The sequence below is a fragment of the Sciurus vulgaris genome, assembly GCF_902686455.1.
Source record: "Sciurus vulgaris genome assembly, chromosome: 8".
Classification (NCBI taxonomy): Eukaryota; Metazoa; Chordata; class Mammalia; order Rodentia; family Sciuridae; genus Sciurus; species Sciurus vulgaris.
Genome location: NC_136468.1, coordinates 48,845,380 through 48,870,943, shown reverse-complemented (window position 1 = coordinate 48,870,943; position 25,564 = coordinate 48,845,380). Strand labels below are relative to the sequence as shown.

General features: G+C 34.5%; 1 protein-coding gene across 2 annotated transcripts in view; it reads left to right on the top strand.

The window, feature by feature from the left end:
* The first annotated feature begins 591 nt into the window (after window positions 1–591).
* Window positions 592–25,564, top strand: part of CASD1 (CAS1 domain containing 1) — a 43,263-nt gene continuing 18,290 nt past the window's right edge. The window contains exons 1-10 of one of the 2 annotated variants that reach the window (XM_079150541.1): window positions 592–1,323; window positions 7,845–7,941; window positions 8,691–8,811; window positions 15,366–15,410; window positions 16,547–16,609; window positions 20,056–20,100; window positions 20,484–20,607; window positions 21,755–21,969; window positions 23,659–24,081; window positions 25,268–25,357. In XM_079150541.1, the coding sequence (XP_079006667.1) occupies window positions 720–1,323; window positions 7,845–7,941; window positions 8,691–8,811; window positions 15,366–15,410; window positions 16,547–16,609; window positions 20,056–20,100; window positions 20,484–20,607; window positions 21,755–21,969; window positions 23,659–24,081; window positions 25,268–25,357 (1,827 nt within the window). In that variant the 5' untranslated portion in view covers window positions 592–719. The remainder of the gene's footprint in view (window positions 1,324–7,844; window positions 7,942–8,690; window positions 8,812–15,365; window positions 15,411–16,546; window positions 16,610–20,055; window positions 20,101–20,483; window positions 20,608–21,754; window positions 21,970–23,658; window positions 24,082–25,267; window positions 25,358–25,564) is intronic. The other variant, XM_079150540.1, reaches the window with a different exon arrangement.

Below are 25,564 nucleotides of genomic sequence, written 5' to 3'. Positions count from 1 at the left end.
ACCTCCAACTAACCAATGACTCATTCCAAGCAAGGCAAGAACGACGGCAATGTAAATAATCATTCCTATCTGAAAGGCATCACAAAAAATACCAAGTATATAAATACACACACACACACTTGTTTGGGACAACAAATGATTTACAAAGGAAATGGAGTGATCCTTTATTATTATTAAAGTTGGCCTGCTCAGCCCAACTTTTAGAGTAGGGATGATTGTCATACGCACACTTTGTTTTTCCTTTTCATATCCTAGTCAACCATTGTGTAAATACAAGTGAGAATCCAACTCTTTTCTCACTGACACGTTAGGCTCATTCTGTACCTTCCACTATGTACTTTGGTGCAGTCGATGTATGTCTACTGGAACTGGGCAATCAGGACATTGAAAGGAAAAAAAAAGTTTCAAGAGAAACGGATCAAGACACTATTAAGACCGGTCTTACTCCGTGGGTTGGGTGCTAGGACTACCAGCAACCCCAACACCTGGCCAGCACCTGGGAGCAGCCAGACTGGCCGGACAGGTCGGGGAAAGCCTCACATTAAGCCCCCACGACACTGGGCGGGTTCAGGTAGTAGAAAGTTCAGAAAAGGGTGTGATAGGGAAAGAAGGAGTGGGGCGATGTGTACTTTTCTCCCGGAACTATAGCTGTATTGCCCCAACCTGGGCTCAGGTAGCGGCCATCAACCAGGAGACTGCCAGGGGCTCGCATCCGGGCCATGCTGGAACCCCTGGTCCCCTCGCCCAGCAGCCCCATGTCTCTGCAGCCGCCGCCGCCCGCCGCCGCCCGTGACCCGGTGACCCCAGAAGGCCGGATGGGGCCATTGACCCCAGAGCACCGGGCATCCGGACCCCCCTCGCAGGCGCAGCCGCTATTAAGGCAGGAGGCTAAAGAGGAGGAGGAGGAAGGGGAGGAGACAGGCGTCCAGGGCGCCTGGGGAACCGGCACGGCGGAGCAGCGGCGGCGGGGCTGGGGGGAGGCCGCCGAGGCGGCCGCGGCCGAGGAGGGGCAGGCGGAGGCCGAGGGCGCCGCGGCCCCGGGGTCAGGCTCCCAGGCAGGAGGCGCAGGTGGCGGCCGCGGGGGCTGGCGGCGGCTCCTTGCCTGGCTGCGGCGGCGGCAGCCCCAGTGCTGCCCCTGTGCGGCGCCCCTTCCCCGCTCCGCCGCGCACGGTTGTCATGGAGGAACCAAGATGGCGGCTCTGGCCTACAACCTGGGCAAGCGGGAGATCAACCACTACTTCAGCGTGAGGAGCGCCAAGGTGCTGGCGCTGGTGGCCGTGCTGCTGCTCGCGGCATGCCACCTCGCCTCCCGCCGCTACCGAGGTGAGCGGGCCCTCCCCCTGCCCGGCCGGCGGGGGGAGGCGGCGACGCGGCTACGGAGGCCGCCCCCTCGCCCAACACACGCCCACGCTCACGCGGCCTCCCGCCGGCCCGGCCCGCGGGGGAGGCGGTGCCCCCACGTGCCCCAGGTGTCCCCAGCGGCGGGCCAGCGCCCCAGGACGACTGCGCGGGCCCGGGTGTCGGCCGCCAGGCCGAGGGCTCCTGGCTCTGGGCCCCCAGCCGCCCGCGCAGGGGTCAGGGACTCAAGCCCCCACTGGCCCGAGCGGCCGCAGGGGTCCGGCTCTGGCGCAAGCTGGTTTTGGGGATGGTGCCAGGCCAGGTCGCGTGCAGGAGGTCGGACACGAGGCCCGGGGACTGCCCTGGCGAGCGAAGGCCGAGGCCGCCCTGCAAGGGCACCTCTTCTAGAAGCCGGGTCGCAGATCTGCGTCTCAGGAGTCGGACGCTTTGACCTTTGTTTAATCCGGCTTCTGCCCAGTAACAGCCAGGCCCAACTGTTGGACAGCGGCAAGGGCTGCCCCATTTTCCTTTGCCAAAAGGGCCACCCCTGCCTAAACATGCCTGTGCCCAAATGGAGGAGGTGCCACCCAGTCTTTGTGATTCACACACGTTTAAAGGGTTTGGGTTGCGGATTTTTGTGGGACAAAGTTTTGAAAAGAAGTTATGAGTTGACGGTAGTAGAGGTGGGCAGTGAAAGCAGAGTTGTGAGCAGTTTGAAAGCTGGTTTTCCATATGAGTTTTGAAATTGGTGTAAAGGCAGAAAGGAAATATGACCTTATTTTAGAATGAATTATCTTTCAGTAATCAAGGATATTTACTTGTCCTTGCTGATTGATTTTTTTCTTCCTCTGTAAAAATGCCACTAGGAGAGAGGCTGACAGGTGGAGGAAAATTAATAGTGATAGGATCTTTTATTTTTGGCTCCTAGTACTATCAAAGCTATTATCTGGACAGTTCTTGGTGACTGAGATTAATTAGTCAAGATCTAATGTGTAATGGACAGGTGCACATTATCGCTGTGCCCATTTAACTTCACACCTACTTTGGCAAAATATCCAGTAAAAAGGGTCCTAGAATCTGAGATGTCATCTGATCCCAAGAGATCTTTCAGCACCTAGGGCATTTTGATCAGTTTTTCTGCTTTTGTTGTTTCCTCCAACTCTTGAATATTAAGAATTTTATACTTTAGTATCATATGGATAGACACCTTATAATATAAATATACTGTTAAGTTTAAAAAAAGATGGATTCTTTCTATCCTTTTGACCTCTCTCCTCCACCTACCTACAGATTCACTGCCATATGACCTGGCAGGCCATGGTGATAGAAACCCAACACTTTCATAGGCAAATATAGCTGGCAGTGTTAATGCACTGATTTGTGACAATTTGGGGAGAATATTTATATTATCTACTATTAATCATCTTATGCTAGTTTGGTATGAGATGGCAGTGATCTAACTTAATTTTGTTTATGTGATGTTAGAGATAGATACTATAACTGTAATGCTGTTTTGTCCTAAAGGTAAACATCTAATCCTCCTTTTTTGACTCTGCTTTTTATCTTTTTGATAAGCTTGAAATACTGATTTTTATATTTAGATTATGGATCTCATCAAGATCTGTCATCAGCAGGGAGAATAGAATGTCAGATGGGACCTTATGAGTCAGTGTAGCAATCTGGGGTTGTTTGTAAAGCCTCCTCCAGAAGCCAGTCATCAGTTTCCGTAGGTACTTGAGCGCCTTGAGTGTGAAGCAGTACACCTGGTGTGTGTACTTGCCCAGACTGAATGTCAAGAAACTTGAGCCAGAGAGTGTTTGGGAAAAATAAACATCTTACCAGGAACATTTTAGCCATCCTCATGCTTTGGCAGTGTCAAACTATGTCAGTTACAATGCCCTTTGCCCAAAAATAAACATATACTTAAATCACATCATAAATCTTTAAAATAAAAAGGGCCTTATATATGAGATGAAAGGGATGGGGTGAAGCTATGTGTCAGGAGCTTGTGTGTCAGGTAGGAGTGTGCTCTGGCAAGGTGGAGTGAGTAGAGTTTGAATACACATTTCATATTTCTTGTTTTACAAGCTAAAGAAAGTAAGAGCTACACTACAGAAAATAAAACTTGGCAAACACTATATACTAACACATAACACTTATTAAATGCCAGGCTCTGTTTACTAAAGTTTTACATGTTTTAACTGATTTTGTCTGTACAACCAACAAAATTCTGTGAATAGATACAGTTACCATATTTCATCCCCTTTCCTTTAAAATCTCTGTAACCAGGATGAGTCTTTAAGACTTTGCATGTCAAATACTAATTTGTAACATTTTTTTCTATGACAAAATAGTGACATCACTTATAATCTTATAATCAGTGGTCTTAGACTCAGTGAATTCAGTAGTATTTTAAACATTTTAAAGATGAGACTGGAGACTGAATAAATTGCCTAAGGATACACATCTAGTCAGTGACTGAGTTAGGATTTAGGGTCCTGTTAGTCTGCCTTTAGCCATTTTCTTATAGTGTGCCTTTCTCAGAGCTTCTTAGACATGGGGACATGTGGAAGATGAAGTGAGAAGGCATCTTCTAGGAGGCATGGGGTAAATAATTTGGAAATACTAATTCGGTGTTATAATAAAAAAACCCAAAAGTTTCCCTATTCTTTTTTCAGCCAAGAAGTAATTTTCTAAAGTTGTATGTGTGAAACTTCAAAATATGACCCAGGACTACTTTTGCTACAGGTGTTTTTCCCTTATTCTTCCTAAACTTCAAGCTCACAGTCTGAGCATGTTTTTCCCTTCTAGACTTCTCACAGACAAGTGATTTTTTTCTGCTTGCAGTGCCCCCTCTTCCTCTCAAAGAAAGTATAGGTTTTTCCTTGAAGGGCTGGTTAAGATGTCACCACCACAGAAGTAGGGATTAGAAATTCAGTTCTGCCACAACACCTTACACCTATTTATCAGGTTGTATTGTAATAATTGGTATCTGTCTCTTCCACGCAAACTATGAGCTTCCAAGGGTATCTTCATCTTTAAATCATCTGAGCCTAACACACAGTAGGAACTCCATAAATAATTATTGAATAAATAATTTTCAAAGTCTTTATTTCCTTCTATTTTCTTCTTGCATTGGTTTGTTTGTAGCATTTATTGAATTTTGTGTTCTAATCTCAATTTTAGAAAGTAGAGCGTTTTTCATTATTAATAATACTTCCATATATAATACTGGAATATTTTTAAAATTACCCTTAACTATATTTTTATCAATTGTATTCAATCTCTTACATTCCTGAATCACGAAGTGTCTATTAATAGTATGATTACAGATTAAAAACTTGATTTCTGTGACAAGAGGCCAGTATCTGTGACCTTCAGGATAATTCCAATCTGGATAAATTTTAATTTCCTAAATTGATGAAGTTAACTTACTTCAAATGTCTTAATTTGTTGAATTGAATTTCATTCTGTCACTAAGCGATTTAAATGCCAATGTTAAGTATTATTGAATGTTTTTAGAGAAAAGGAAGTTGAAACCTTTAGGAAATAAAAGCAAGAAAGCAACTCTATGTCTTTCAGTCTTATTTCTTTGACTGCTAGAAAGATACTAATCTATATGACATTACTTGTAATGAATCACTCCAAGCATTTTGAAAGAAAGTTAAATGTTTTTCAACACAAAATAAAATATAACTTGCTGAATTTTAGGCAAACAAGATATTTTACAGACCATATTGTAAACTTTATGGCCTGGAATTGTCCTGGTTGGCAATAGGAAACACAGCTTTAGTAAGATAAATTCAGTCTAAAGGCACTGAGTCCAGAGGTAGTCTTTTCAAAGAAAATGTAAATTGTGAATCATTTAGGAACTTGGATGTGTTCTTTAGTTGTTACATTTGGTTTTCAGTTTGTTTGTTTTTTGTTGTTTTTTGCTTGCTTGTTTAGTTTGTTTGCTCCTAAGTATATCACAGAAAAATCATCCATGAAAATCTGAAGTTATAAATTGACAAACTAGAATGCTTATACTTAAGAATAAAGAGGAAAATATCCACTCACCTTAGTATTGGAAATAGCTGTCCCGTTAGTTCCTTTTTTTTATTGTGTTCCTGGCTTGATTTATCTGAGCACTTGGCAACTTTCATTTCATGATGGGTGTATTAAAGGAACTGTCAGAATTATACTAGACAATTGAAAACAAAGACTTGTGTTTTTGTTTTGCTTTCAGTAAATTTGAAAAGGATAATATGTGCCAGCAGATATTTACATATACGTGTACAGTAAAATGTGGATACATTATTATGGCATCTAGATTTATATTTAGTGATTTAATCTGAAAAATATTTCCTTCCTAATCAAAAAGAATTTGTTTTAGAGTAAAGAATTTTATGGGCTTTTCTATATCAGGTTTCTTTTTAATCAGATTACAATAGTACTTATTACTAGTATTTTTTATTTTGTTGACAAATATAAAAAAAACCTTTACACTGTCTAGTAAGCAGTTCTTTTACTTTTCTAACAATTCTTTATATTAGATTATCTTTGTTGAATAATTGGTGTCATCTCTGTCTTCTGATAGATTCTATTAATTTCAGATGAAAGGCTTGAAAAAATCCTTAGCATTATGATATATATTAAGAACAATGATCCTTAACTAGCATTTACTAATAAATTAAGATTTTCTTCCCTTGAAGGATCAGTGATCTCTGAAACATCAGTGTCTAGTGCCTTTTGGTTAGTGACATCTTAAAATCTGTTTTGGTACAGAATTTTTCTAATATGGATTCCTCAGATTAGAGTTGTTGTTCTCTGCTAGCTGAACTCTTGAGAAACCAGTAGTACTGATAAAGAACTTTGCATTTTAAACACATTTTCTTGTGGTTATTTTAAGATGTTGGGATGGCACTTCCATCTCCACAGAATCATATTGGTAACCCATGAATGCATAACAGCATAATCCCGACACAGCATTGATCAATGAGTGTTTCTATATAGGCTTTTATTAAGAAACAAAAATCAAATAACAGAGAGCAAGAGAAAAGAGAAAGAAAAGGAAGAAAAATGCCATGAATTATTGCCTAGTTTTTGCAACTCATACTTGTTTTAAAAATAGATGTGCTATTAACTTGGTTTAATAAATGTGTCAAAAGAGGTTGAAAAGTTATAATTTTTTAATTATCCTGATTTTAAACATTTACTAGATTTTAAATAGACTTCTACTATATGGCCATTATAAAAGAATGATGCAGTAGTGCTGTTCTTAGGAAAATAACTTAATTGTGTGTTCCTACAGTCCTTTTCTTTACTCATTCCTAGTTATTTATTTAGCTTAATTTTGTTTTTTTAGAACTACAATTAGTTTTTAATAATTGGAAAGAATTAAGAACTTCATTTAGAGACCTCTTATTAAAAATCTTTGAAATAAAAAAAGAACCTGCTCAGACTACATATATAACTACAAAACTTAATCATTGACTACCTCCTTTCTTTATACAGTTTTCCACCAACAACACAATACAATATTCACTCTTCCTTCCTGTTGTATTTGGAATTTAGGACACTGAAGCAACAACACCTTCAGTATTTTTGCATACCTGTCTTAGATTTGTATTACCTTTTCTTTGTATTTTGGCCAAATAAATGAATAACGGGATTGAGAAAAGAGATGTGTTGTTCTGCTTTAAATATCTTTGAGTCTCCCCTGTCTCCTTCCTGAGTGTGTCAATACCATTTTATTCTGTAGCGTTTCTTTTATCAGACTCCTTAGCCTGACCCAAAGTAATTATAAAAGAAATTTAGCTTGCTTTTGACTGTTAATAAGGAATTATCTCAGAGATTAAATTAAATATGCATTTAACTATGACCTCACAGTTAATCTAAACATCTCATTTTTCCTTTTTCCATTTGACATATCTGAGCTTAGTGCCTCCATATCCATTTTTCACCTCTTTGGTCATGTGGATTTGACTAAGGTATGGTAAAACCACTGAAGGATGTAGAAAGACTTTATCCCAGTTCGTAGAGGGCAGAGGGGTTTTCTAGCTATGAACTCTTTCTGTTTAAAACCAGGTTTCCAGATATGCTCATGCACATTATGCATTATCATAGCTTAATAGGAAGTCATTTATGAAGTCTTCTCTTTTGTCCCTTAAACTTTTCTCTCTGAAGTAGGAGGGATAAACAGTATATGGCTAGTTTGAGGCTGGAATGATGTTCCTAGAAAGAAAACTTGAAGTACAAGCCTCTACCAGAGCAGTGATCATAGCATTTAGGAGTTAGGAGTCTCTTACAGGGTAAAGTGTAAACCAAAGTGACTCATCCTCTTGAATATTAATGTATTAATATTTGTCATGCTTTTCATGAATGATTTATATGCATCTGGAAAATATAGATAAGCATAGAAAACTGTGTACTATCTGATCTCAAGGAACCTAAATGGTATCAAGAAAACCCAAATACATAAAAAATTAGCTAATGTTTGTAACACTTGTATTTTACTGTTATAGGCAATGATTCATGTGAATACCTTCTCTCAAGTGGCAGATTTCTTGGAGAAAAAGTTTGGCAACCTCACAGTTGTATGATGCATAAATATAAAATCAGGTTAGATTTTATTTTGTTGGTTTTCTTTCTTTATCATGAGTCTTTGTGTGTGTGTGTGTGTGTGTGTGTGTGTGTGTCTGTGTCTGTCATTGGGCCCTGATTAAACTCAAGGCCCCATGTATGCTAGGCAAGCATTTTACCACTGATCTGTATCCTCAGCCCTTTTTCTTATTTTTTTTTTTTGAGATTGGGTTTCACCAAATTGCCCAGGCTGGGTAATCCTCCTGTCTCAGCCTCTATAGTGGCTGCAATTACAGACCTACATCACTGCTTCCTTGCATAGGTCCTAATATCTATTGGAGGGATGGTGGTTAAGTATAGAGTACCATTTTTTCTTCTCTGTATGGGGTAGAGACTTCCTGATTGAGGGTAAAATTTCATTCCAGATAAAGGTTTTGTCCTAAAGCTTTTGTGAAAGGGTTTGAGTCAAGCTGCTTTACTCATGTAAAAGTTGACCAAGTCTGAGTCTTAATGCTTGAGCAAAGGACCATTGCTGCTCTTCACTTTGGATATCTACCTTATTCTGAGATAATGAATATAAGACGCTTAATATAGCTAGAGTACTTCTTAAATACTTAATGAATTAGTTCATAGTAAGTACATGGATTGGTAAGTTAAACCTGGCCACATACTTCTAAAGCAACATGACTGAATGTGTAACAGTCCTGTACAGCTTTTGTCATAAACCATGTGATTCGAAATGCCAATATGTTGATACATATTTTAATTAATGTTTTCTTTAATTTCAGTGAAGCAAAGAATTGCCTTGTAGATAAACATATTGCATTTATTGGAGATTCCAGAATTCGTCAATTGTTTTATTCTTTTGTAAAAATAATTAACCCTCAGTTCAAAGAAGAAGGAAATAAGGTAAAAGTTTTTATTCCCTTCTCACAGGTATCATTTTAGACGTTAACTAATTGAATAATTATAGAATAAACGTGGGTTTGCATATTAACATTAAAAACTCAATGTTTTACTTTTATTTGGGGAAAATTGAGGGAAAAAGAGGGATGATTTGCTGCAAATGAGGAATATAAGGAAAATAAGTAGAGCCTAAGGTATTGCCAGCTTTTTATTACTTTAAACATTTAGTTTTCAGGAATAATAAATCCTTACCATGGAAAAATTTCTAAAAATTTCTTAGAAGAGAAATATCCCTTGTCTTCCTGTTAATATCTCACCATATTTCTTTTCAGTCTCTCTGTTTTAATATATTTGTAGTCTTTTAGCATGCACAGTTTTATGTATTGCTTTCCCCCCCACCACTTATCATAATACCATATTATTATATAATCAACTTAAGTATCTTCTTAATGGCCACATATTATTGAGAGGATATAATGTGATTTTATATCATCTTTTTTTTTTTTAGTTTTCTGTTTTTTTCAATTGAAAATGACATGTCTACCTCTTTGAAAATTTTGCCTTCTAAAATTTCCTTAGAATAGAATTTCTACAGTGCAAAATATTGTATTAAAGAATATAAATTCAAATATTATTAATTGTATTGCTAAATTGCTTCACTTTGTCATCTAATTAGCATCATATGTTGGCACACAGTTTTCTGCAACCTTTGAGACAGTGGGTGATCATGCTACCAATTAAACAACAGTGTGATAAATTTCTGCTATTTTGATGGAAAATTTCTTGTTTTAAAAATATATTTTAGCAGGGGATGTAGCTCAGTGGTAAAGCACTTACCTAGCATATGTAAGGACCTAGGTTTATTCTCCAATCTTAGCAAAATAAGAATAAAAATATATCTTTCTTTGAAAACTAACAAGGATTAATATCTTTCCACATTTGATTAGTTAATTAGTTTTTGGTTTACTTATCATATTCTCCTTTTTATACACTTTTAAGTGATCCATCTTCTTGTCTCTGGCTTTAAAGATAGCATAATATTAGATGTGGGGAATGGCAGGGGGCAAAAAGTGGAATACAAAAAAATTCATAATTGTAAGAGTAATAGTTCATGAATTGATGATGAAAATCTGCCTCTACATCAACTTGCCCTGTGGTAAGGAGCTGAAAAATTAAGGGCTCCACAGCAAGTAACTATACCATAATGATGATGAAAGTGGTTCCTGAGTCCTTAGGAACTTATTTCTTATAAGAATAATGGGAAACAATAAACCTTTTGTTTTTGTTATCTACAAATGTATCTTTTATTATTATTTATACACAGAAAAAATATACAGAAGAGTTAGAGCAATTTAAGGACATGGGAATTATCACAATTTAAAGTAAAAACTGCTGTAAATTTTTAGAAAGTAAATTTCTGATTTCATAGTCTTTAATAAATCTGGGCTCAGAATCATGTGACTTTTCAAAAATTAGAGTAATGCATTAGACAATAGTTGATAGCTATAAAGCTATCTAGCTTCTGGCCAAAGTAGATACAGTATGGTACATTGTTTTGGACTCCTAATAATAACACTTAGGTTTCCAGTTTTTATTTTCTAGAGATGCCTCATTATCCCAAAGTTAACAAAAAAAGATACATTTTGATCTGTATGCTTTTAAAAAAGAAATGAGTAAAGACAGTGTGTCTCAGTCTTAAAGGGACAGTTATGAAAATATTTCATTCAAACTGCTAATAGAGCATTTGCCAAATTATAGGTTACATATTCTCTTGTCTCTGCATACCTCAAGGGTAGAGATTTTCTATCATCATAATTGTTTTTTGTTTATTTTTGTTTTTTTGTTTTAAATTTGTTTCTTGTTCCATAGCATAGTATGGTGTATTGTAAAAGTGCATTAATTTTTTTCTTTTTTAAGCCTGAGGATGGGTATGTTTTAGTGGAATAGAAGTATTACAGATAATTTACTTTAATTTGGTTTCTTTTTGTATTGAGGTAAAAATTTTTTAAAAAGACTTGATAGCAATGTTTTTCAAATTATGTTTTCCTTAAGACTAGATCTGTGAGAAATCCTGATCAAACAAATTTGGGCAGAGCTGGATCTCATATCTCCATCTTAGATGATTTAATTTAGGTTAGGATATTAAAAACCTGAGAAGTCTTGCAGTAAAGAAACCCCTTTTTATGTTGCTTCCAGCCATAGCACAGCCTAGATACTCTGGGGGCCACTTCTATTTCAAACCAACTAGAGCCTAAATTAAAAAAAATATATATTATAGATGTATTTCTAGACTTTGAGAAAATGGGAAATACTCCTCAAAAGAAGCAAAGTATGAGGCAAAACCAGAGATGAGCAATGATGGTAGGCAAGTAGTAGAGGATCGAGTAGCCCTGAAGATAGGTGCCAATAGCTATAATTCCCCTTATGTAAAACACTAAACTTTGAACCAGCATATTTCTCAGTAGTGATATTGGAAGCTAGAGGCCAATAGAATAATATCTTTGAACTTCAGAGGAAAATGTGTTATTATTTTTCTGTCACATAAGTTTGAAGATTGCAGTCCATGATGGATTGGTCCCATTTGCTTTGGGCTTGTGGCGAGACAGCACATCATGGTGGAAGTGTATGGTGAAACAAAACTGCTCACCTTATGACCAGGAAGTGGAAGAATAGAGTACTATGATCCCTTTTCAGGGCATGCCCTCAGAGACTTAAAGACCTCTCACTAGGCCTCAACTCTTAAAGTTTTCAGCACTTCCCAATAGTGCCAAACCAGGGGCCTCGCCTTCAATGCATGGGCCTTCAGAAGTCATTTTAGATCCAAGCTATAGCATTAAGTTTCAACTTAGAATTGTATACCTAGGATAAAAATTTCTTTATTGTTCTTGAAATATAGGGCATTTTCAGATATCCAAAAACTATGAGGATTTACTACCAGATTTATACTAAAAGGAGTTTCTGAAGGACAAACTTACATAAAAAGGGAAATATTCAGAAAAAATTATCTGAAATATGAAAATCAATGATTGTAGAAAATAGTGAACACTATAAGTCTAAACCTATCTGTATAAAATAATATTGTATTTTGCACTTAGTAAAAAGGTAACTAAAGAACTGTCCAATTAAGTGCTCTAATGTATTCTATACTAATATATTATCTTTCTTTAAAACTTAAGGTAAAGATATGCAGCAAAACTTCAAGGGTAAAGACTAGAATAATAGAATGAGGTTGTAAATTCCAAACCAGAAGAAGAAACAAAACAAAACAAAAATTAATCTAGTGTCAAACATGTATTTATACATGGATGCAGACACATATATACCCATGTAAAACACGGGTAGATATAAAAACACATTTATATGTATATATAAAAAGCTATTTTTTAATATATGTATATGAACAAACTGTGTGTAGGGGAATAGAAATCAAAAAGTAAGATGGTAAGTAGAATCAAAATAAATGCAAGGAGTTGGACATGGTGGCACACGCCTATAATCCCAGTGACTCAGGAGGCTGAGGCAGGAGGATCACAAATTCAAAGCCAGCATCAGCAACAGCAAGGTGCTAAGCAACTCAGTGAGACCCTGTCTCTAAATAAAATGCAAAATAGGGCTGGAGATGTGGCTCAATGGTTAAGTGTCCCTGGGTTCAGTCCCCAGTTCCAAAAATTAATAATAACAAATTCAAGGAGCTAAACTTTTGAGCTAAACACATTTCAGTTTGCTTTTGAAAAAAAATTTAAAAACTTTCTGCTGCTTAAAAACATACTTCAAAGGACATAGAAAGGTTTTAATTAAAAATGAATAAAGATTGACCAACTGCTAAAGAAAGGTAAGCCATATGAATACAAGACAAAATGGACTTTATGGCAAAACATTATCAGGGATACAGAAAGTTTGTAATGACTGGGAAGACAAACATCTAATAAATTAGCCTTAAAATTAAGAGAAACATTTAGTAGACTATTAACATGTTTGATTTTACAAGTTTATGGCTTAATAACTCGTAGAATATACTCTAAGATGAAAGTGTATTTTTTCAAAGCACACAAGAAACACTTTGACCACATATAATACCATTAAGCATGTTTCAATAGTATCAGAAAATTGGTACTATTCTTTCTTTCTTATGTAATTTATTTTATATTCACACTTAATCTGATAAAAATTCTGTAAGCCTACAGTAAATGTTTTTAATGTAACATGTTGAACATGCTTCCATTAACATCAGGAAAAGACAATGATGTTCATTATTTCTGCTTCTATTCAATATTGTATTAGAAGATCTAACTGAAGAAAGATAAATACATAAGCATTAGAAAGAATAAAATCCAGGAGTCCATATGAAACAATTATCTACATAGAAAAATTCAAAGAATATATGGAAAATTTACTAGAAGTAATGAAGATTTTAAGGTAGCTTATTATAAGATAAACATACAAACATTAGCTGTAATGCTTCAATAAAACTGTTGAAAATCAGTTGCACGGGCCGGATGTGTAGTTCAGTGGTGGAACATTTGCCTAGCATGCACAGGGCCCCGGGTTCAATCCCTAGTACCAATAAATAAAGTCAATAGAAAAATTAATCATGTATTTATATGCCAATAATGTGGAGTTACGATGTCTACAATATATTTTCATATAGTTCAGGAAAAGAGAATAACTATGTGTGTATATAGAGAGAAATGAAACTGGCATAAGAAATGTTAACCATTGGCCAAGGGTTTTAGGTGTTCATTATTTTGCTGTAACTTTAAAATTTTTCAAAATTAAAAGTTGGAAAGACAACAGCACTAAACAATGTATTGTTTAGAGATGCATATATAATGATAAAAGCAATATAACAAGCAAAGTATAACACAGAATTCAACATAGTGGAGTGTTTTTGACAAAGCCTGGAATTAAAATAGGGAGAGTACTACACAAGCAAGTTGGTGTGTTAGTAATGCCCTGTTTTATGTCATGGATTCATGAGTGTTTGCTTTTTACTTTACTTTATGACTTTCATGTGTGTGATTTTTTTAAAAAAATATCTTAGATGTTATGTTAAAATAATAAAGGAAAGGAAGAAAGAGATTGAGTTGAATTAATCAAGCTATGTAAAAGGAGGAAAATTGACACACTACTCTGAAGGGAAGTTTTTTTAAAAGATAGTGGATGGGATAGTGGATTGGAACAAAGAATGTGATATTGTTTGGGTCAGATATGTCATATTTATTTTGTCAAGAAATATTTACCCTTTTATTAACTTAATGGTTCCAAGATTTCTTTGGGGAAATGAAGCTGTAGACGAATCAATAAGAATCTTAAAAGTCAGTTGATAAAAACAAACTTTATTTTACAAAGAAAATAAATATAACTATTATTTGTCTGATTAAATTAATAAAAATATTTCAACCTTGCTTTTAGAAACAGAATTTGCTTCTTATTGACCACCCTACTCTCACCCCACCCCAGAATTTTTAACTCTGGTAGGATTTCCATTCTTTTGTGTGGAATGCCTGGTTACAAGAAGTTGCAGTCTACAAATTTTAATTTTTTCTACCAGTGAATATTTTTCAAAGTAAAAGCTACTATAACGTAGAGTCATGTACGTCCATTCCTGTTCAGTGAGGGCCCATACTAATATGCCAGTGAGAATAGGCTGAAATGTTGCTTCAGCCACAGACCACTCTGCAATCTGAACAAAATGCAAGGTACTTCCTCACCTAGTGCTGCATGTTCTTCATGGGTTGGCAAGAGGCTTTGTTCTACAGTCATTTAGGAATTTCTGAATTTTTACCAACTAGTACACTCTGGAGCATTCAGCCTCCTCAGTTCTGAAGTCAAGTGAGCTAGTTCCAGAGTACACTAGAAGATGATAAGAATTCCAGTGGCAGGAATCCCCGAATGACTTGTGTAGAGCAAAGCCTCTTGCCAGCCCAGGCAGTATACATAGAACTAAATAAGGAATTACCTTCTGTTTTGGGAAATTCAGCCTGGAAATGACCCACATCACATCTGGTCATATTACATTAGTCAGAACTAGTCATGGCCTTGCCTAACTGGCAGGATCTCAGGCAATGTAGGAAAGCAGTCTGTCTCTGCTACAGATATTAATACTAGGACTCAATAGAAATCATGACAGGTTTGGCAGAAAGATAATTTATATAGGTATGTTCATGTATCTACTTGTTTTGGGCTCAAGTTTTATCTTTTATCTACATCTTAGATGTTGAATATTACACGTAAACAACTGGTTTCATTTTGTTTTGTTTTTGGGGGTTTTGTTTGTTTGTTTGATACTGGGGATTGAACCTAGGGCCTTGCACATGGTAAACATGTGCTACACCACTGATCTGTGCCTCTGCCCCCTGCTATTTTGGTATGCTATGTAAATTGTTTCTTTTCTTTTCCTTTTTTTTTTTTTTTTTTTTTTTTGGTCCTTTCAAGTTGAATATATAGATAAATGAGAATTGGTATATAAAAATAAATCAACAAAAGCAGCTAAAAGGAGATTATTTACACAAGTTTAACCTATACAAAAAATTTCCCTGTTTCTCCTTTTTAAATAGCATGAAAACATTCCTTTTGAAGACAAGATTGCTTCAGTTAAAGTGGTAAGTTCATGTACTAGTAAGCTAAGTATGTAATGTGGAAGCCATATTCATTGATGAGTCTGTTTATAGATCAACTAGTGCTTTGTACATGCTAAATAGATCTCAATGTATTCTTGAGAATTGATACAGTAATTGGAATAAATGTTCATGTAAGTTGTTTCATGTAATAAACATTTACTGTTTATTAAATTTTTATCCAGAAGAAAATAATCTTATATGGTAATTTGAAAACAATCTTATATGGTAATTTGTATACAGGATCAATGTCGAGAAAAGAGTATATGTAAATGTCCTTTACCTGTGGAGCTTGTAGGTCATTATAGTTTCCTGCATGCAAATACAGGTGGGATAAGCATAGCAGAAAAGAAAAAGTGGAGAAGTAGGAATGTACAGAGCAAAGAATTGAAAGCAGTTTTCCTCCTTGAGGAAGTGATGTTTTAACAAGGCCTAGAGGATAAGTAGGATTGGTCAAACTTTGTAGAAGAGTCCACAAACATTAAAAACATTACATGCAGAAGTAGCAGTATGTGGAAAACTCTAGAGACAAAGGAGCACATGGAGGGAGCACTGAAGGAGCTGAAAGAGAACCAAAAGGGTACTGAGAGAGTGTGTTTGTCCGCTTATGGCACTATGACATAATAACTGGGAAAAGAAATGATGATAAAAGAAAGATTTATTTTGGTGTAGGTTCCAGAGATTTCAATCCAATCCATTGTTAGCTAAAGACCAATCCTTTAGTACCTGGCCAGGAGGGGACATTTTATATCCAAACTGTAACACCTAGGAAAAGGAAGCAGGAGAGAAGTTAAAAGGGACAGTTGGAGGCCACATTCTCTACCTTCTTAGCAATTTTAAAGATTTTTGGATTTTACCAGAGCAATTGAAAATCCCTGAATATTTAAGCAGGAATGTGGCAAGATCAGATTTAAATTTCTTCAAAACTTCTCTGGTGTAAGTCTAGAGAGTAGAAGAGGGCAAAAGTGCATATGAGGAGATGTAACTTGAGACTCTTGCTAAATTGAGGTAGATTAAGATGTTTTAAGCATTCTATAAGAGAATGTTTTCAGTGTTTCTTTTGAATGGTAGAATTAATAGTATTTTTTACTTTTTCTTTGCTTCTAATATTTTTCTTTTAGGATTTTCTGTGGCATCCAGAAGTTAATGGTTCCATGAAACAGTGTATCAAAGTGTGGACTGAGGTCTGTATTTGCAAATATAGGCTTTTTTATGAGCAACCAAATTTCAAAAACCCATGAGCAACCATTGTTTTTCTTCCTTTTACTCACCTGTCCCACTCTCCTGTACTTCTCCCACCTTCTTGAGAGCTACTAAGCTGTGCCAGACTGATGCTGACACTTCACTGAGAACAGCAAGTGTAGCTCCTGTATCTTTGCCCTGTTATCACCATTCCAACCTGCCAATGATGCTTACACCAGATTTTCCAGATGGAAATTTTTCTGTTACTGAGATAGCTCAGCTAATTCAAACCAGAGTCATCTTTTCTGCACAATACATGTTTTCTTGAGCATTTTTCCACACTGTCCTTCAAACTCACATCCAGATATTTGAGAAAACTTTTTTAGTTGTGTAGACTTTCTTCCCTTTTAAAGGGAAGACCCAGCAGATAGGACAAGTATATTTTAGCTCATAATTTTTGAAGATAAATTGGACATCAGGGCAAGTGTGCTTAACACCTCAAAAAAATCTCTAAGTTCTCATAAATTCACTTTACAACCTATGTAGTCTCCATAAAGCTCCTGTTTAAGGAAGAAAGGACTGTTTAGAGGGAAAAGAAGGGTGGGAGCGGTGGGGGGGAAGGGGAAAAATAATAGAATGAATCAAACAACATTACCATATGTAAATTTATGATTATACAAATGGTATGCCTTTAACCCATGTACAAACAGACAAACATGTATCCCATTTGTTTACAATAAAAAAAAAAAGCTCCTGTTTAGTCTTTTAACTAAACCTGTACTTTTTTCTAGAGATATATTTGCTTTTCGTATGGATAAAACAATATTCAGTTTTGTTGACCTTATTTTGCTTACTTGTTTGCAACAGTTTTTTCTTTTGGTTTGGCTTTGAGTTTTTAGTTTGTTTTGATTTTTTGTTTTTTGTTTGTGTTTCCCTTTTCCCAGTAAATATTTAGCACTGAAGCACATCATATAATAATAGGCTTTGTAGGATCACGTGGGAACCTAACCACCATATATAATTTTATTTCTTTGAAAAAATCTATTCAGGTTTCCAAAATACAAAGACAGAAAACAGGTAAGATAGGATATACCCTATTCAAGGAATCATTGGCAATTTTAGTGTGGCTAGAACTAACATACAGAGTATTTATTTATGTTTGGTTTTGGTGTTTTTTTTATGTACTTCATTTTGGGAAGAGTTGATAAGCAATGAAGTAGGCAGATACTAGATTATTATTTATTCTAAATTCTTCAAGTTATTAAAATAAGGACATTGGGACAAATCTTTTTTGAAGGTAGTAGAGAACCATTGAAAGTTTTAAACAGAAGAATGGTGAGATATAATGGAGAAGTGGGAGAAACTTAGGCTAAATTGTGAAGAAAATGGCAATCTAGATTTAATGCTTTAGGTGAATGAAAGTCATTAATAAATCAGAGCTATTAAGATGGACTTAGGAAGTCTTGGTTCAGACTAAGGTAATGCTTGAAGTTGTTTGGAATAAATTGCATAAGTAGAGGATTTAGACATTGAAGAGAAGAATTTGTGGGGAATGGAATTATCAAAAAGCTTCTGAGAAGGGGTAGAAAGAAAAGCAAAATAGAAATGACTGTGATATCACATACAGGGAGGAGGGAATAGAAGGTGGATAGTCTGTAGTGTCACGTGCCAAACTAGGTAAGATAGAATGAAGCTCCAGGATTTGGCAATACCAGAGTTTGTTCATAGGCTGTAATGACAGTTTAAGTGGATGGTGAAGTACAACTCAAAACATGATAAATTGAGGCATAATTGGTAAACTGAGGTGATGACTGAGAGAAAGAAATTGACATGCTAAGGACAGAATACTCTTTCAGGTAATTTGTGGGTGAGGCATGTGATGCAGAAGACTGAGAATAGACAGCATTAAAGGAAACATTTTGAGGATAAATGATTGAACATTTTTAGGTTGAGGGAAGGAAGAAGAGTGGAAGAAAAAGACAAAACTGATATTTTGAAAGTTAGAGGAGATAATCCATGGATCATAACTCTAGAAATGAAAAGGGAGGGATCTAGACACAGTAAGGAATGAACTGTTGGGAACAGGATGCATTTCTTTACTCTTTTGTTAGTAGTTGAAGTTGTAAGAGTAGAGTCAAGAAGGCAAGAGCTCATGTATTGGATGAATTCTATTTCTTCATGAAGTTTGAGAATTAGACTTTATGCTGAAGAATAGGACAGATAAAACCTATCTGAGAAATTTAAGATTTGGGATTACTTCCTAAAGAATGAGAAAGGAAACTACCCAGGGATGAGGATAAAGTTTTTTTTTTCTTCATTAGCAAAAATTAATGAATCTCATCAATGAGAAAAATTTTTCATTAAATTCTGTAATGGCGTAAAATGAAGCAAGCTAGACTGGAAATGGGCCTATCTCTAAAGAAAAATGGTTCATTTTGTTATATTTTTCTGTTTTCTTAGAATAATATACTGAACATTTTTTATCTTGATAATGGGAAGGTAACAGCTATCATTTTATTTTTTTATATGGGTCACATAAAAATCTTACTAAATTTCTTGCTTATTTAATTTGTTTCTTGTGTACATTATTGTAATATTGGGTTGTTCATGTGGTGGAAAGTGCATAAATTCAAAAGAGTTGGAAAAGTGAAGTTCTGACTGTTTCTAGCAGGTACTAGCAATAACTCTAGTAATTATTCTGAGTCTGTATCCTTGTTTCATAAGTATGTTTTATATCTTTGTGCCTACTTCACAGGGTAGTAAGAACCTACATTAAAATGAGATAATTTAAGGGAAAATAGTAAAACTACTAAGTATTATATAATTGTTATATATAGTGCTATATAGTAACATAAGTGCCATATATATCACTATATATTTTATAGCATAACTGCATATTATAAATAATACAATTTACAGTTGTTAAGCATTTCTAGAGATATCTCCTTTATTTTTGCACATAACCTTTAATAATGATCAGTTTATTTTGCTAAATACATTTTGGATTCAGCTTTCCCAAAAGATTGTTTCCCTAGGTCACTGATCTTGTATTTTATTTAACACTTATACTGTGTACCCTGTAGGCTTCCATGAATACCTTTTAATTGACTGACATAATACCCTAGAGCTTTACTCTAAGCAATTTATTCAGAGTTCAGAATAATATTAGGTCATATTAGATTTCAGTAGTTTTTTTGTTTTTTCTAAGAACACCAAAGAATTAACTATAAGAGTGTCATGCCGTTCTATATACCCATACAGCCATGTAAGATTTTTGGCATCCCATATATATCTTGTTATAACAAGAATTCAGAAAGAAATTCTAGAAACTTAAAATGCATTTAGGAGGAAGAAGAACTTAAATTTTAAGGGAAAAGGTAAATGATGTTACTTGTATTCAGTCTCTGTACTGGATGTAGCATAATTATAATGATTTTTCTTCCTTTAGGATTCTGTTGCAAAACCCCATGTGATTGTAGCAGGAGCTGCCACAGTAAGTACTTGTTGTATTCTACATAATGATTTTTGTTTCAGACTTAAGGTCATGCTAAGAAAAAGTTAATTCTTGGTTGTATTTATTTTTAATTTCTTATTTGTATTATAATAAATCAGATTAATTTTAATAGAAAGATCTGAGCAAACAGTAAGCTTGGTGTTAAATCTCAGTATTTTATATCTATAATTTCATTCCTTTTAAATGTTATACATTGAAAGTTAATTTTATAATGGCTTTTTGAACTGTTTTCATATATTTCATGAAATAATTTGACCAAATTATATTCTAATATTAAATAAAATGGGGACTTATAATAAGTAAATTATGTATTTTAATTTTTCTGTGATAAATACTAAAAAATGCTAATTTTTACTTCTTAGTGGTCCATCAAGATTCACAATGGTAGCAATGAAGCACTATCTCAATATAAAATGAACATTACCTCTATAGCACCGCTTTTAGAAAAATTGGCAAAGACTAGTGATGTTTATTGGGTCTTACAAGGTAAGGAATGAGTAATGAAAAACTGTCATTTTATATATATTTTAAGGCATGAGTTTTATTATGTCCTGCTTAAAGAAACAAAATTACTGCTTTATGAGAATAAACTTTGAAATAAGGTTTGCAAGATTAGAATAAACTTGAGTTATTTGCTTGCTTTCTTTAAGAAACAGATTAATAAATATAATAAATAAAAATAAATAAGTTAAAAATATTCTCCAAAGAACCTCAATAGGCAGAATGGCTATAGAATGTAACAGAGATAAATCCAAAAGAAATAAATTGTTTGCCTCTGGTTCTTCTTTACAAAATATACTTACTGTTATAGTAAAATTCAGAGAAAACTATTAATAAGTGTTTTCTGACATTACAATCATTGGAAATAAATGCTTTCAAACTGACAGAATATTTAAATTCACACACCTACCTTATACATGGCAATAAAATTCTTAAAGAGAAAGTAGATATTAGGTCAACTCATTTCGGGAATTTATTGAATGTCCATTACTTAATGCCTAACACAATATGAGATGCTTTGGATATTTTAACCACTCATCTTGTTTGTCAGAAACTCCTATGATTATTTCGTAGTTGAATGTCAAGGTGAAAAGAATAAGAAAGGGTGATGATAATCTGTTCCATAGTTCCTATTTACTCATAGACTCATAGCTTTTCTCTTACTAAAATGAAAATAAATTAATTTATTTATAATAAGTGACAAGAAAATAGACCTCAGTCCTCAATTATTACTTTTGAATTGTGTGAATAAAGTTTAGGTGACAAGAGAAAAATAATTAACTGCTATTCTTTATTATGCAATCTTCCATAATCCAGTTTTAACTTCTCTTACCAATATCAAAAAAATTTAAACTCTCAAGACATACTTTTTCCTCAAAGCTGTGTCCTGGAAAGGAATAAATGTCTTTTTCAATTTGCAGGAGCTATTGACTGACACAAAATTTAAATGTAAGATAGGGAATTTATTGCAAACCTTGGTCAACCTATGTAATAATAATTATTTGGTGCCTCTTATCAACTAGACATTAAGAACAAAAAATGGTGTATGGATCTACTAACTTGCATGATCACAATTTCTACCAGTAGGGATTTTTAAAATTTGTTTTAAAAAGAAAATGTGTTTCATATACAGATCCAGTTTACGAAGATCTATTAAGTGAAAATAGGAAAATGATCACTAATGAGAAGATAGATGCCTACAATGAAGCTGCAGTCAGTATTTTGAATAGTAGCACCAGAAATTCTAAGTCAAACGTTAAGATGTTCAGTGTTTCCAAATTAATTGCTCAAGAAACCATCATGGAATCTTTGGATGGCTTACATCTTCCTGAATCAAGCAGAGAAACTGTAAGAATTCTTATATTTTTCAGTAATGGAGATGATAATATCAGTTGGTTATAGCCGTAAGTCTCACAACATGATTGTAAATATTTTATTACAATCTTAATCATTCATAGTTTTTCTAATTAAAGGTACATCTGGAAATAATTTTGCATTGATTCATCTCACTGAACATATAAATGAGAATTTTAGTATACTCTAAAAGAAAAAGAAGTTATGGAAGGAAGGAAATGAAACTGAGACTGAGACCGAAAGATTGATAGTTCAAAGCCAACCTCAGCAAAAGTGAGGCACTAAGCAACTTAGTGAGACCCTGTTTCTAAATGAAATACAAAATAGAACTGGGAATGTGGCTCAGTGGTCTCGTGTTCCTGAGTTCAATCTCTGGTACCCTCCGACAAAAAGTATATAAATCTAAGAAGGATATAAGTTCTTAGCCCACTCATGTTTGAAAACCACTGCTCTATTTTCTCACTGTAACTCTTAAGCTTCAGCGAAGAGCACAGTTTTTGATATATAAAATAATCTTTATTTCCCTATAACTCTTATACTTTAAGCATTATTCAACGTACAGAGTAGACAATAACAAATTCAGGTTGACTGATGGAAAGGGATTTACATTAAATGTGAAAGAGAACTGCATAATTACAAATTTTCACACATAGTAGTAACAAATTATTTACAGTCGTGTTTTTGTGTTTGTTTTTTTGTAAAGCAATGGTGTTTAACCTTTTTGAAGGTCATATAAGCCCTTTGGGTATCTAGCAAAAAACAGTGGTTCTGTTTCTCTCCTGTAGAGAGCAAACATACATAATTCTCCATACTTTAAAGGACATTGTGGACTCCTTCAAAGATGATTTAAGAAATTTGTTATGGAATTTATAGGCTAGGATCTACAAAAATACCAGGCATAGAACTTCCTGAAGTCTCAGGGCTAAAAGGATGACATTTTTCTTGATTGAGTATTTGAATGGCTAAGCTTAAATAATTGATCTCATAGAGTTTCACAGATGTCTAAACTAAAGTTTTCATAGAACTGGAGTTTGAATCTTCAAATAGAATCTTGATAGCTTACCTAGAATAATTTTTATTCTAATTAAACCATGTTGAAGATTCCACATTTTATTTAACATTAGAACTCTTAAAACTACAAAGTCCTATATTGTCTACAAGTTATAAACTAAAAGGTCAAGAATTAATAATTAGCTAAGAATTAATTTTGTGACATCAGTTATTTTACTTTTTTTTTTTTTTAACCTTGAAAGATTGGAATGCTGAAGTATTCTGGTATCTTTTGTTTTGAAAGTCTGCCAATTAAAATTCTTTGGTCCTTGACATTGTATTTTTTTAACCAAAGGTTTTGATCCATTGGCAGCCATGAAATCCATATTTTTTTCTTGAAGGATAGTACCATATCAGAGTGTATTCCGAGTAATAAAAATAGGTTTTATTTCCTGGGTCACATTAGAGAGTGAATTTCTTCTCATGGGTCATAGCCTCAGAAGTTTGAAGCACCCTGAGCTACTCATTGCAGATTGGTGGAATACCATTATTTGCATGAGTGGGAAATGGTTACAAAACATACAGTCCATTTTGGTTTCAGTGTTGAAAACTCAGCAATATTCACAGGAGAAAAATCAAATGTGAAATATATCACTGACAAGATAATAACCAAATAACTTGATTTGTTCACAGAGTGCAATGATTCTTATGAACGTGTACTGCAATAAGATTTTGAAGCCTGTAGATGGGTCCTGTTGTCAACCTCAGCCTCCTCTTACTCTCATACAGAAACTAGCTGCTTGTTTTTTCACCTTATCTATTATTGGATATTTAATATTTTATATAATTCATCGTAACGCTCATCGGAAGAATAAGCCATGTACCGATTTGGAAAGTGGAGAGGAAAAGAAAAATATTATCAATAACTCTGCATCTCCATTAGAAATACTTTTGCAGTCTTTCTGCAAACTTGGTCTGATTATGGCTTATTTCTATATGTGCGACCGTGCAAATCTGTTTATGAAGGAAAACAAGTTTTACACACATTCATCTTTCTTTATTCCAATTATCTACATCTTGGTTTTGGGAGTATTTTACAATGAAAATACTAAAGAGGTAAGAATCATTTTTAAGTTTATATTGTCCTTCTTATCTCATTACAAAATTTAGATTAAGAAATAATATCATTTATTGTGCCAAAATATACAAACATGTATACAGATGAGGATAAAGGAATTTTGTGCTTCTACTTAGTGGATTCTTTTTTTAAATTAATTTATTTTATTGCTACATTATAATTATACATAATAGTGGAACACTTTATGACATTTATACATGCACATGACATAATTTGACCACTTTCATTCTTCAGTACCTCTCCTTTCCCTCTCTTCCTTCCTTTCCCTAATTAGTGGATTCTTAACTTGATTTTTTGAAATCATTTGGAGGAAGTTCAAAGGGTTGAGTGAAGATTGTTGAAAAGTTGGAAAAGTATGACCTGTGAAAAAGAAATCATGGGCTTAGTGTTATTTTGCCTGCTTGGGGATGGAGAAAGTAGAAGCACTCCTGATTTTGTAATGGCCTTTAAGCCTCATCTAGGGCTTACACAGGATCTACTGTTTATTTTCTTTTATTTAAAAAATTGTATTAACAAATGCCTATATGCATATATATACTATACATGTGTATGTGTGTACACATATATATATATACACACAAATTAAAACTTACAAGGTGATGTGGCCACTATTCCCAATATGCTGAATTTCCTAATTTAGAATTGCTGTCATTCCTCAGAATATTTGTGTAATTTCTTTTCAAGGCATGAGTTACTTAAATTAATTCTATTATTAAAAAAAAAAGCTCAAATGAGGATGATTAATCACTTCATCTCCAATGAGTGTATACGGAAAATAATTTATAATAATAGAACTTTACCTGTCAGTAAAATGTAAGAGAACTGAAAGATCTTTTTTTAACTCTGAAATTCTAAAATTTTGATAAAATTGTTAAATGCCATTTTTAGATTTATAAATACATCTGTCATCTAATATAAGATCACAAGAATCAGCTTAAATAATCAAAACCTTTTTAGTTTATAGTTTTTTCCAATTTTAAAATAGTTTATTAGATCTTTTAAAATGATAATTTGTAACTGTCTCCCCCACTCACATAATCAAGATTCTTTTAACAAAAGTATTAGCTTATATACTGTAAGAAAAATTTTAGCATACTTGATATATACTGTTCAAATAATTACTTCCTGATAGATTTTAAAACAGATTATGATTCCTTTATGCAGACTAAAGTATTAAATAGAGAACAAACAGATGAATGGAAGGGCTGGATGCAACTTGTGATTTTGATTTATCATATCTCTGGAGCAAGTACTGTAAGTATTTTAAATTTAAGTTCAGAAAATACAGGAAATAATGTCACTTTAACATTTTTGCAGGGACACTGGGATTTTTGTTTGTTTTGTCTTGTTTTGTTAATTTTCTCTATAGGTTAGAGACCCTTCTTATTTCTCAATCTTTCTGTCTTCTTATTCTTCTGACTCTGAGAATCCATTAGTTTAAAAGCAAATGAATTTAAAAAG